The 13,345-nt window shown below is 36.0% G+C and overlaps 1 protein-coding gene across 6 annotated transcripts in view; it reads left to right on the top strand.

The window, feature by feature from the left end:
• The window catches only part of RALGAPA1 (Ral GTPase activating protein catalytic subunit alpha 1), a 331,780-nt gene that overhangs the window by 215,928 nt on the left and 102,507 nt on the right, over positions 1-13,345 (top strand). For all 6 annotated transcript variants that reach the window (XM_074213382.1, XM_074213380.1, XM_074213383.1 and 3 more), the window contains one exon: positions 12,880-12,948. In XM_074213382.1, the coding sequence (XP_074069483.1) occupies positions 12,880-12,948 (69 nt within the window). The remainder of the gene's footprint in view (positions 1-12,879; positions 12,949-13,345) is intronic.

Here is a 13,345-nt window from a genome sequence, read left to right as displayed (position 1 = left end):
TTAGGGGAGGATACAGTTTCCTTCCTTATGTCTTTTAATGCTATCTATTTTTGCAGCTGCTTTGTCTGAGAGCAGGATTGCTGTCCCTGCTTTTTTCACTTCAGTTGAAGCAAAATACATTTTGCTCCAACCTTTTTTACCTTTACTCTATATGTATCTCTCTGCTTCAAATGAGTTTCTTGTAAGCAGAACATTGTAGGATTCTGGGTTTTAATCCACTGTGAAATTCACTTTGGTTTTTTAGTTTTTACAAGGCAATGGAGTTAAGTGGCTTGCCCAAGGCCACACAGCTAAGTGTCCACCGCCGGATTTGAACTCAAGTACTCCTGACTCCAAGGCCTCTGCTCTATCCACTGTGCCACCTAGCCGCTTTCACATTCAAAGTTGTGATTACTAACTCTTTATTGCCTTCCATGCTGCTATCTTCCCTCTCTTTGTATTTTCCCCTTTATCCATATTCCCCAGCATTTTGTTTCTGAATACCACCCCTTCAGTGTGTTTGCCCTCCTATATCCAACCCCCCCTCCCCTTTTTCCTCTCCCCTCCCCTTTCCCCCCTTTTAAGACTTTAAAGGTAAGATAAGTTTCTTAACTTTACTGAGTGTGTGTATATTAACTTTAAGCCCAGTCTGATGAGAGTAAGATTCAGGTGGTTCCCACCTCCTTCCTTCTTCCTCTCTATTGCAATAGGTCCTCTGTACCTCTTAATATTTACCCTATTCCATCTCCTCCATCCTCCCATCTTCTTACTTTCCCCTCTTTTAAGGGAGTATTTTCTTTTAAATCATTCTATCTGAATCACAGAAAACTCATGAGTGGCCTTCACTTTATTCTATTAGAGTGAATAAGTATATACTCTCTAATAGAGTTACAATTCTCAAGAGTTATGACAATCTTTCTCTCAAGTAGGAATATATCCAGTCTCATCTTTATTGGGTAGCAGTTTTTTTCCTTTACCCTTTTTTTTTAACCTTTTCATGTATCTCTTGAGCCTCCTGTTTGATGTCCAAATTTTCTATTTAACTCTGGTCTTTTCATCAGGAAATGTTGGAAGTCTCCCGTTTCATTAAATGTCCCTGGAAGGGATTTTTTTTAAATTTAAATTTGTTTTTTATTAAAGATATTATTTGAGTTTTACATTTTTCCCCCAATCTTGCTTCCTTCCCCCCCACAGAATGCACTCTGTCAGTCTTTACTTTGTTTCCATGTTGTACCTTGATCCAAATTGGGTGTGATGAAAGAGAAATCATATCCTTAAAGAGAAGTCTAAGAGGTAACAAGATCAGACATTAAGCTATCTGTTTTTTTTTTCTAAATTAAAGGGAATAGTCCTTGTACTTTGTTCAAACTCCACAGCTCCTTATCTGGATACAGATGGTACTCTCCTTTGCAGACAGCCCAAAGTTGTTCCCGATTGTTGCCCTGATGTAATGAGCAAGTCCTTCAAGCTTGAACATCACTCCCATGTTGCTGTTAGGGTGTACATTGTTTTTCTGGTTCTGCTCATCTCACTCAGCATCAGTTCATGCAAATCCCTCCAGGTTTCCCTGAAATCCCGTCCCTCCTGGTTTCTAATAGAACAATAGTGTTCCATGACATACATATACCACAGTTTGCTAAGCCATTCCCCAATTGAAGGACATTTACTGGATTTCCAATTCTTTGCCACCACAAACAGGGCTGCTATAAATATTTTTGTACAAGTAATGTTTTTACCCTTTTTCCTTATCTCTTCAGGGTATAGACCCAGTAGTGGTATTGCTGGGTCAAAGGGTATGTACATTTTTGTTGCCCTTTGGCCATAGTTCAAAACAGCTCTCCAGAAGGGTTGGATGAGTTCACAGCTCCACCAACAGTGTAATAGTGTCCCAGATTTCCCACATCTGGAAGGGATTTTTGGCTGCATTCTAAGCTCCCTTGAATTTTGGAATATCTCATTCCAGGCCCTTTGACCCCTTAATGTCGATGCAGCCAGCGGGGTGGCTCGGTGGTGCAGTGGATAGAGCACCAGCCCTGGAGTCAGGAGTACTTGAGTTCAAATCTGGCCTCAGACACTTAATCATTACCTAGCTGTTTGGCCTTGGGCAAGCCACTTAACCCCATTCCCTTGCAGCAAAAAAAAAAAACCAACTAAAAAAAAATTTTTAAAAAATTGATGCAGCCAAGTCCTGCGTAATCCTTACTGTGACTCCTTGGTATTTAAATTGTTTCTTTCTGGTGGTTGCTTCCCAGATTTTCTCTTTTATCTGATAGTTCTGAAATTCGGCCACAACATTCCTTGCTGTTTTCATTTCAGGATCCCTTTCTGGGGGGATTGATGTATTCTTTCAATAGCTATTTTGCCCTTTGAATCCATGATATCAGGGAAGTTTTCCATCATTACATCCTATAATATTAAGTCCAGACCTTTTTTCCTCTTCAGTGTTTTCAAGAAGACCAATAATTCTTAGGTTATCTCCTTTATCAATTCTCAAAGTTAGTGGTTTTGCTGCTGAAGTATTTTACATTTTCTTCTACTTTTTCGATCTTTTGTTGTCTTATGAAGTCATTAATTTCCAAATATTCCATTCTTTTTTTAAGAGAAGAATTTTCTTCATTTACCTTTTGTAACTTCTTTTCCAAATGATCAATTCTATGTGTGAAGGAGTTTTCCATTTGCCCAAGTGTAGTTTCAAATGAATGATTTTCTTTTTTCATTTGTCCAATTGAGGGTCTGAGAAAATTATTTTCACTTTATATTTTCCAAGGATTTGTTTTCTTGTTGTGAGATTTTAATTTTCTCTTGAGTTTCTTTTCCCAACTTTTCCAATTGATTTTTAAACTCTTTCCTGATTTCTTCAAGGAAGTTGTTCTGGCCTGGAGACCAATTCATATTCTCCTTAGAGGTTCTAGAGCTCTCTGGGTTAGGATCTGTGCTTTCAAAGTAATTCTCAGTGCCCCCCCCTTCTAATGGCCTTTCTTCATTTTCCTAGGATCTTTTGTTGGAGGAGGGGGCTGGCTCTCAGAGGTTTGGTGTTGAGATTCCTAGAGGCTTTGTTCATTTGGGTTAGTAATTCCAATTGGGCCTGCTAGTAGGGGGCACAGGTTGCTTTCTCTGGAGTGTCCCTAGGCCTGGAGGGAGTGAGGGGCAGCAGCAGTATCTGAATTGTCCTTGAACAATGTGGGCTGGGTCCTGGGAGAGGTAGTCAATCTCCCTTTCACCTGAGGGAGCTTTGCTGCCTACACCTAAGCCTGAGGCAGTAGAGGGGCAGTTACTGCTTTGTGAAGAGGTCTCCCCTAAAAGTATGGAGCTTAAGCTCCCAGCCCAGCTATTCAATGTCCAGCCAAACTCTGCACATCTCTTTGCTGGAACTCACCCTCTAGCCCTGCTGGGACTCATCAGACTTCTGCTCCCCCAGCCTAAAGTTGGTCCTCGGACCCCCCACTCACCAAAGTCTCAAAGGTTACAACTGATCTTCTGGCTTCACCTTGCCCCTGCCCCTTTACTGGCTTTCTGTTCCTGGTTCACCCATGGTCATTGAGACAGACCTTTGGCTAGGTGTTCTTCTCCTAGCTTCCCTTTCAGGATTTTGTAGATCAAATTTCTCTTGAGAGATTTCCTTTGTCTTATTTTTTGGGGGAAACCAAGAGACCTTAGCACAGTACTTGTCCTCTCTCCACTATCTTGGCTGGAAGTCCCAAGAACTCTTTAATTTCATTTTTTCCTATTGCTTCATTTCTTCATATATTCATAAGAGTACTTGAGACCAAGTCATTTATTTTGAGATTCTATTTTACTTATGGAGTTCTCTTTTTTCCTAAACCTGCTATATTTCTTTACCATATATGTAACAATAATAATAATAGATAAATAATTGAAATAGTAACTTGGACAGGACCATTGTGAAAACTTGCTTTGCTTAAGTAGGCTTATGTTAGAAGAGTTTTAATTTGTTGATGTTGTGTTTGTTTGTGTGTGTGTGTGTGTGTGTGTGTGTGTGTGTGTGTGTATGTTCCTCTAAAAATGTTTAGAATCTTCTGCTATTTAAGGTATCCTGAGAAATGATTCATCAAAGTTGTAACCCTCAATACAGATCTCTTCTCTTTTTTATACTTTTGTCTAATCCAGGTACTCTTTTCATTTTTTTTTCTTAGTGCCATTTCTACTTTTGAAATTTTTATTGGAACCATGATGTCAGGTTTCAAATATGGCTGTCCCAATTTCATTGCTGTGGAAATTTTGACACATCTTTTTCACAATTTTTTTCTGTTCATTCTCCATCCAGTTTCATCTCTAATGCTCTCAGAATGATCTTGCTTAATTAAACTTTTTTTCTCCCCACTGTATTTTGCTATTTGATGGTGATATTTTCTTCATAATATTCAACTAACTTCCAAAAAATTGTACAAATAAACTTACATTCTAAATTGGTGTTGCCCTTTCCATATTTTCTACTTTTTCAACATCAAATGTTTGCCAAAGGGTTCTTTTTGGCATTTTCATTTGGTTTTTGTTTACTTCAATTAAGCTTTCTTAATTCTTAGGAATAGTTATGTTCTATGTTAATGTCTGCTTTATTCCTGTTGTCATTTTCAGCATTAAAGGCTTATTTTAATGGATTAGGTTGAAGTTTTCTTAGTTGCACACCACATCTCAATTAAATTCTCATTTTATTTTTATTTTGTACTTTGCTTTAACAAGTCAGTAGTCTGACTTTATACTGAAAACAAATTCAGAAATTACCCTCCCATACAGGTAACTATTTATATCCTGTCAGAAGGATCAAATAATTTTTTTTGTGCTGTTTTTCACTGCTTATCTTTCTCTCTTTTTAAAAAGTATTAATGGGGCAGCTAGTTAGAGCAGTGGATAGAGCACTGGCCCTGTAGTCAGGAAGATCTGAGTTCAAATTTGTCCTCAGACACTTAATAATTACCTAGCTGTGTGATCTTGGGCAAATCACTTAATCCCACTGCCTTGTAAAAGCCAAAAAAAAAAAAAAAGAATTCATTATCTATAGGCATTGTTTCTCCTTAAGTTTGGTTTCTTTTTGTACCCTGATATATTTTTCATCGTCCCACCCTAAGTTCAGCTTTACATTCAAGCCACCAAGTATTAAGCTGGTTGTTGATTTGATTTTAAGGGTTTTAATAAAATCTTTATAGAATTTCTCTGACTTTTCTTCTACTATTATAGATACATGGAAGTTACATGAATCTTATGTTTGTATTATTTTTATTTATGCTCTTTATGAAAAATGAATAAGAAGATGATCAAGTATCTTTGAAATTGATATTTATCATCTTGAGATGCATAAAGAAACCAACTCCTTTATTTCTTTTGCTTCCTCACGGAACTATCTTTCCATTTGTCTACGATTTGCATATTGTTTCTGGTTTCCTTGATATTTTTTGATATCAATAGGATATTTTGTTTTAAAAAAAATGGTACGGCCATTTTCAGAGAACTCCAGCTTTTCCTCTCCTCATTTCATCTCTGTCACTATCTCTTTCTTCATACCTACCTCACATAATGAGTTTGTCCTTCTCCTTGCCAAAGCAAATGTGTCTACTAGTGCTTCAGTTTTTCTGAGCATCTAGGTGGTACAGTGGATGGGAGCACCAACCCTGGAGTCAACTATCTGTTTTCCCTGCTCCCCACAACTATTCATGTCTCCATCCTCAAAAAATTACTATTTCATCCATTCATCTTTGCTAGCTTTTATGATAAATTTCCCCCTCTTTTGTGGCTAAACTCCTTGGGAAGATCATCTTTCTAGACCTCCAATTACTTTCCCTCTCACTTTCTTACTTCTTTGCCTTTTAGCTTCTGATTTCCTCAGTCAATTGAGTGTTCTCTCCTAATTTTTGTTCTGTTTTTATGACCATTTTCTGTCTTTTTTGCAAGATCTTTATCCAGGACACATCCATTAGCTGTTTCCTACCCCCCCATACAAAAACACAGTTTTTTCCCCTGTATTGCTTCACCCAATAATTTCATCTGTCCCCATGGAACTGACTTTTATATAGAGATAATTATTATCTCTTTATAGATAATTCTGAGATATATTTGTCCAGACTTTATAACTTGCTGTCTCACATTTCTGACTGTCTTTTAGTTATCTTGAACTCAGTGTCTCATAAACATTTTAAACTCAACTTGATTAAAATTGGATTCATTGTCTTTTCCCTGAAATTCCACTCTTCCTAATTTCCCTCTTATCTTTGTCTTTACCCTGAAATTCTACTCTTCCTAATTTCCCTTTTACCTTTGATACTTTCAACTTCCCAAGTCATTTAGTCTCATAACCCAGGTGTCATTCTTAGTTCTTCACACTCTCACTCTCCATATCTAATAAGTTGCTAAGTCTTTATAATAGCTTGGGCCGCTAAATGGTGCAGTGGTTAGAGCACTGGCCCTTAAGTCAGGAGGTCCTGAGTTCAAATGCAACCTCAGACACTAACTCTGAGACCTTGGGCAAGTCACTTAAACCTGATTGCTTCATCTCCTGTCCTATTTCCAGTTGTCCTGATTCATATCTGGCCACTAGAGCCAGGTGGCTCTAAAGGAAAAAAGTGAGACTGGTCATTTAGCACTGTACCTGCCTCACTCAGGTCCAACTCATTTGTAATGGCATCACCTCCTAATGTCATGGTCTTGTTTGAGTTTGAAGGACAGGTATCATCATCATCATCATCATATCTCTTATATATCCCCCCTTTTCTTGTCTGAGAGTGCTACCAACTTTGTAAAGGTCCTTGTCACCTCACATTTGGGCTATATATAATCTGTCTATTGTTGTTTATTCTACACTCAGATGTTAATTTTCCTAAAGTACAAGTGTGGTAATGTCATCCTTTCCCACCTCTTTCTACTCACTTAAGAAAGAAAAGAAAGGAAGAAAGATATTTCATATAAATTTTATATAAGGGAAAAAACTCATTTGAGCATAGTCAAGTGAAGGAAGTTTTTACACTGGACATGTCCATAACTTCATTTCTCATTGTGTTAATTTGAAATGGAGAGACAAACTAGTTTAATTGGATAGAGAGCTGAGATTCATATCTTACCTCTGATACATGTTGATTCTGTGACCATGTGCATGCTGCTCAGTGCACTAGACAAGAAGTTTCAAAGAACGTGCTGTCTTTGATTGAAAGGAGGTGTTTCCTCATGTGAATGAGTTTTCTATACCAATTAAGTTAAAAGCATAATCCCTGTTTAGAAAGAAAATTACACACATTTCCATTTTTGTTATTGTTATCATTAAGTTATTGTCTGTCATGTCCAACTCTTTATGTGTCCCCATTTGGGGTTTTCTTTGACATAGATCCTGGAGTTTCCTTTTCCAACTTATTTTACAGACAAGGAAATACTGTGTTACATGATTTGCCCAGGTTCACACAACTGTTAAGTGTCTGAGGTCATATTTGAACTCGGGAATCTACCAGATTCCAGACCTAGGACTCTATTCACTACATCACCTAGCTGCCTTCACATTTTGATTCAGTTGAACTTAAAAAAAATGCAGTAATCTCACCATAACAAACATATACTCAGTTTTCAGGGCTTTTGTTTCTTCTTTAAAGGTTAAAAATCCAAAAATTTGATTTCGTGTGATAGTAGGAGAAAGAAAGAAGGAATTTTGTCGTAGGGGTGTCCTAGTGATATCAAAACAACTGTCTATACCATATCAGCCTACCATATATAATATGATATATTTCCAGATAGTATTTTCCCTGGGTAAAAATAAGTTATTTTTCAAATGTGTATGTACATGAATACTTAGTGTCCATACTGGTACATATATAAGCTATATTGTCATTCTGTTTTAAAATTCAAATGCCAGAGTTGGAATGAACTTCAAAGATCATCCAATGTAATTTTCTGGAGTGCTCCATTTTACCTATATGCAATTGTAATTGATCTGTTGACATCAAACTCAAGTTTCCTGTCCATAATTTTTACCATTACAAAGTTTTGTCTCTGTTCTCCACCACCTGCTGTCCTCCTCAAAATCCCCTTCTAAGTGATTATTCTCAAGAACTTGATAGCAGCTATCATATTTCCTTCCACTCACATATCTTCTTTTAAGCTAAACTTCTCCATATCCTTCGGCTTTTAGGCTTTTATTTTCTGGTATACTCTAGGCTTTCTGCCATGCTGTTTTCCTTCTTTTGGTTGTTCACCAGCTTATCAATCTCCTTTGTAATATGTGTTACCTAGACTACATTTTGCGAAATAATTGGATTTGGAGATTTTGTCTTTTGTCTTTCTCTTGTTGTTGTTCAGTCATTTCCTGCTCCACCCTTCGTCCCCCACCCTCCCATCACATACAAAAACAAGTCTCTCTTCCTCTAACCCCACTTCCACTCATTGAGAAAGTAAGTTATTTGTTATAGATTAAAAATGTAGTCATGAAAAACATTACCACAATAGTTATGTTGTAAAAGTAAATATAATTACCCCTGAGAAACATCAAGAAAAATAAAAGTATGGGAAAAATAGTATGCCTCAAAGTGTATTCTGACACCATCTGCTCTGTCTTTGGGATGGATAGTATTCTTTATCATAAATCCTTCAAAGTTCTCTGGAGTCACAGCACTGCTAAGAAATGATAGGACATTCACAGCTGATCATCCTGTAATATTGCTATTAGTACATTGTTAATAATACATTTCCCATTGCATTTGCTCATGTCAATTTTTTCATCAATTCCCATAACAGATGAGCATTTCATCTCAATCACATTCCCATAGCAGATGAGCCTTTCATCTCACATACCACAATTTGTTCAGCTATTCCCCAATCAATGGGCATCTCCTCAATCTCCAGCTCTCACCACTAGAAAAAAGCATAAATACCCCCATACACATAGGTCCTTTCCTTCTCAATTTTATCTCTTCTAGAATATAGACCCAGCGATGTACTGCTTTGGCCATGATTTTATAGCCCTTTGAACATAATTCCAAACTGCTCTACAGAATTGTTGAATCATTTCACAACCCCTGTAGTATATCAACATCTCAATTTCCCTATATGCCAACATCCCTGTTAGTCATTTTCTCCTTCTGCCCTATTAGCCAATCCAGTAGGTATGATAGTAACTGAGAATTGTTCCTACCTGTACTTCTCCTATCAATAATTAGGACAGTTTTTAAAAAATAATTTAAATCAATTACTTTGATAGCCTCATTTGAAAACTGTTTATATCTCTTCATCATTTAACAGTTGGGAAATGACTTATTTTTTATAAATTTGACTCAGTTCTCTATATTTGAGTAGTGTGTTCGATCTTTTCAGTCATGTTTGCTTTTTGTGATCCCATTTGAGGTTTTCTTGGCCTAGATACTAGAGTGATTTGCCATTTCCTTCTCTAGTTTAATTCACAAATGGGGAACTCTGACAATAGGGATAAGTGACTTGCTCAGTTACATAACTAGAAAATGTCTATTGATTAATCAACTAATTGATTGAGCAATCAACAGACACTTAATTTAAACTCACTAAGATGAGTTTTTCTGTCTTCAGACCCAGCATTTTATCCATTGCACCACCATTTTTTATTATTCAGGATTTTAGACACCATATGGCTAATAATTGTTAGAGTTGTTTTTCTGTATATTAAGAAATTTGGGGGGGGAAATTTCAAGTTTTTGTCATTAAAGATACACATAGTAGTATATATTAAGGGTATTAAAACAGATATGCCTGGCTATTCTGTGACTTATAACCTTCAAAAGATTATGAATGAATGAAAAAGCATTTATTAAGCTCTGCCCCCCATTTGCAAATTTATTTTTTTAATTGTTATTTTATTTTTTCCCCCTAATTACATGTTTTGAAAGTTTTTCAACATTCATTCACTTGGGGTTTGGTTTGGTTTGATTTGGCTCAGAGCTGGTCAGGGCTTGAAGCTGGTCTGGGTTTCCCTGGGCCTTGTTGCTGGCACCACCCTTGGTGCATATGGTGGAGCCCATCAGCCTAGGACTGACCCTGCCTGGCTTGCTCATGGAATACATATTCTACCCACCCCTCTTACTGCCTTTTCTCTGAGTACTGTGTCCAAAACCAGAGTCCAAGTCATGAGGGGAGTAGGTACTATTTTTATCTCCATTTAATAGATTTAGAAACTGGGGGACTTGCTCAGGATTACATAGCTTTTAGTTGTCTGACCCAGAATTTGAATTCAGTGTTTCCTTACTCCATGTCTTACAAGGAATCAAGACACAATAAAACAATATCAAAAGAATGAAAAGCTAGACGAAAACATGAAATATCTCCTTGAAAAAAAAGAACAGATCTGGAAAACAGAACCAAGAGAGACAATTTAAAAATTGTTGGGCTACCTGAGAGTCATGATCAGGAAAACAGACTTCATTTTTAAAGAATTTCTATAGGAAAATTATCCTGATATCCTAGAAGCAGAGAGCAAAATAGAAACTGAAAGAATCCACCAATTTCCTACTGAAAGAGATCCAAAAAAAAATAATATAACCAATTTCCAGAATAATATAGCCAAGTTCCAGAATTCCCAAGTCAATGAGAAAATATTACAAGCAGCCAGAAGGAAACAATTCAAATATCCTGGAACTACATTCAGTATCACACAGGACTTAGCACATCCACAGTAAGGGCTCATAGTGCTTGGATTATAATATTCCAGAAGGTAAAAGATCTTGGAATGCAATTGATAATCAACTACCCAGCAAAACTGAACATCCTCTTACAGGGGAAAAGATAAACTTTAAATGAACTTCAGATGTTCTTGTTGAAATGACCAGAGCTGAACAGAAAGTTTGATCTTCAAGTACAGGACTCAGGTGAAGCATAGAGAGAATGAATGTGAAGGGTAAATTATGAGGGATTTAATGATTTTGAATTGCCTGTATTCCTGCATGGGAAGATGATACTGATAATATTCATTTGAACCTTCTCATTTATTAGAGCAGGCAAAAGGAGAATATGTAAACAAGGCACAGGAGAGAGCTGAATTTGAAGTTATAATACATTGTAAAGGTGGAGTCAGTGGGTGAAAGGGAAATGTACTGGGAGAAAGAGAAAGGAGAGGTAGAATAGGCTAAGATATTTCATGTAAAAGAGACAACAAATAGCTTTTGTAATGGAATGGAAGAGGGGAAGGTGAGGGGGGAATTAGGGAGCCTTCATTTTCATCCACAATGACTCAGAGAGGAAACAGCACACACACTCAATAGGGTATAGAAATCTAGAAGAAAAAGGAGAGGAAGGGGACAGGGGGAGTGGGAGGGGGAATATGTTGGTGATAGAGGAGAAATCATGGGAGAGGATAGTCAGATATAACACATTTTCTTTTTTACTTTTGCACAGTGGTAGGATTGGATGGCCTGTCTGGGACCAAGGGGCTGGGTGCTTGCTGGGTCTATGGGGTGGGATGTAGGCTTAGGGCCTCCTGACCCCAGAGCTGGTGCTTTGTCCACTGTGTCACTCAGCTGCCCCACAGTACATTTTTGAAGAGGGCCAGAGTGAAAGGAAAGAGAAAATATGATAAAAGATAGTGGGGAAGAATTACAATCAGCAACAACAGCTGTGGAAAATATGGAAGCAACTTCTCTGATGGACTTATGATGTAGAATGTGATCCACCCCAGAGACAGAGCTGATGGTATCAGAACATAGACTGAAGCACATCTCCTTTTCTCTTTCTTTCACTTTATTTCTCGTGATTTTTTATATTTTTGTGGGGGGGAGGAAGGATTATGTTTGCTCTTAAAACAAGAATATTTTAGTAATGTGCAAATAAATAGAAAATAAAGACAAAAAAGATCTTAATAAAAAATCATTTTAATCACTGAAAAAAATGTGACTTATATACAGATTATTCTGCATTGTAATGGAAAATTTTCTTTGAATCTACATTTTGTTTTCAAGTTACATAAAGTCAGTTTTTCTATTTCACTAAAATAGAGTTAAACTATGCAAAGAAGGAAGCAAAAATTATTCAGCAGGGGAACTGAAATAAAATACTGAAACAGTTCACTAATGGTTATCTAATTACAGGACTGAAATTAGGCTTTTTAAAAATTTTGGCCTTTAAGGAAGTATGTATATTTTTATGGATTAAAAAATATACTATGTTCTCCCAGATTTGTCAATTACACTAGCAATAATTTATAAAATTTTGAATTCTCCTTTAAACTTGAACCCATTAGAGCAAATCAGATCCATATATTTATATGTCTAGTAGAATTGAGAAAGTTAAATGATATGGAGTTATTGAGGAAGGGGATGGATTTGAAGCATTTCATCTTATGTTTTGTTTTTTTTTTAATCACCAACAATGATTTTTGTTGTAAAATTAGTTTTTCATTATTGCAGTGGTGTAGTGGATAGTGTACTGACCCTGCTAGTCAGGAAGATTCATCTTTCTGAGTTCAAGTCTGGCGTCAGATTCTTAATAATTGTGTGACTGGGAAAATCATTTAACCCTGCCTGCCTAACATTTCTCATTTATAAAATGAACAGTAGAAGGAAATGTCTTTTCTCTGACTTTCTTCACTCCAGTATCTTTGCCAGGAAAACCTCAAATTAAGAGTCATGAAGAGTCAGGCATGATTGGAAAAAAAGACTGAACATAAAAATTAATTTATACCTTGAGAATTTTAGAGATATAATACTCTGCTTAGTTTAATTTTATTTGTGTATGTTTTATTTGTACAGAACTTCAAAAATAGATTTTATACTTGAAATTTAAAGGTACTTTTGAAAATTGCCTTTTTAAAAGTATTATTTGAACTGATTGAATGCCCATATAATTGTGATACATATTAATAATAATTTTAGAATAATTATATTTAATCTTTATTTTAAGGATTTTCATTAATAAGATTTTAAAAGAAAATTAATTTTTCTTTGCCTATAGATACTGATAGCCACTGTTACTCATCTATTACCCAGTACAGAAGCCTCATCATATGAAATTGACAAAAGGGTAATTGAACACAGTTAATTTTTTAATGTTATAAATTGAAGGTTGAATTTTTAATTTTTACAAATACTTTGCATATCTCTGTATGTGGGTTTGTCCTCTTATAAATCTATAGTGTCCAATGTATATACTTAATATCATTTTATAATTTTTTTAGTATAGTTTAATTTCTCTTTATTAATTATATTGATTTTCATATCAAGGTTTTTGTTCTTAACTTTTACAAAATATTCAAATTATATTCAGGAAATTTGTAATACATTGGACTATATTTTAAGGACACATTCTTCAAAATATTGACTTTTAGGGAATGAATTTAGTAACTTGGTTGGTTAAATTAGACATTTCTAATTAGAAATACCAATGTGTTACGTATTCATTGAATTTGAATTCTAACTCT

This window comes from Macrotis lagotis, chromosome 1 (genome assembly GCF_037893015.1).
Source record: "Macrotis lagotis isolate mMagLag1 chromosome 1, bilby.v1.9.chrom.fasta, whole genome shotgun sequence".
NCBI classification, from domain to species: domain Eukaryota; kingdom Metazoa; phylum Chordata; class Mammalia; order Peramelemorphia; family Peramelidae; genus Macrotis; species Macrotis lagotis.
This window is presented reverse-complemented; position numbering and strand designations above follow the sequence as displayed.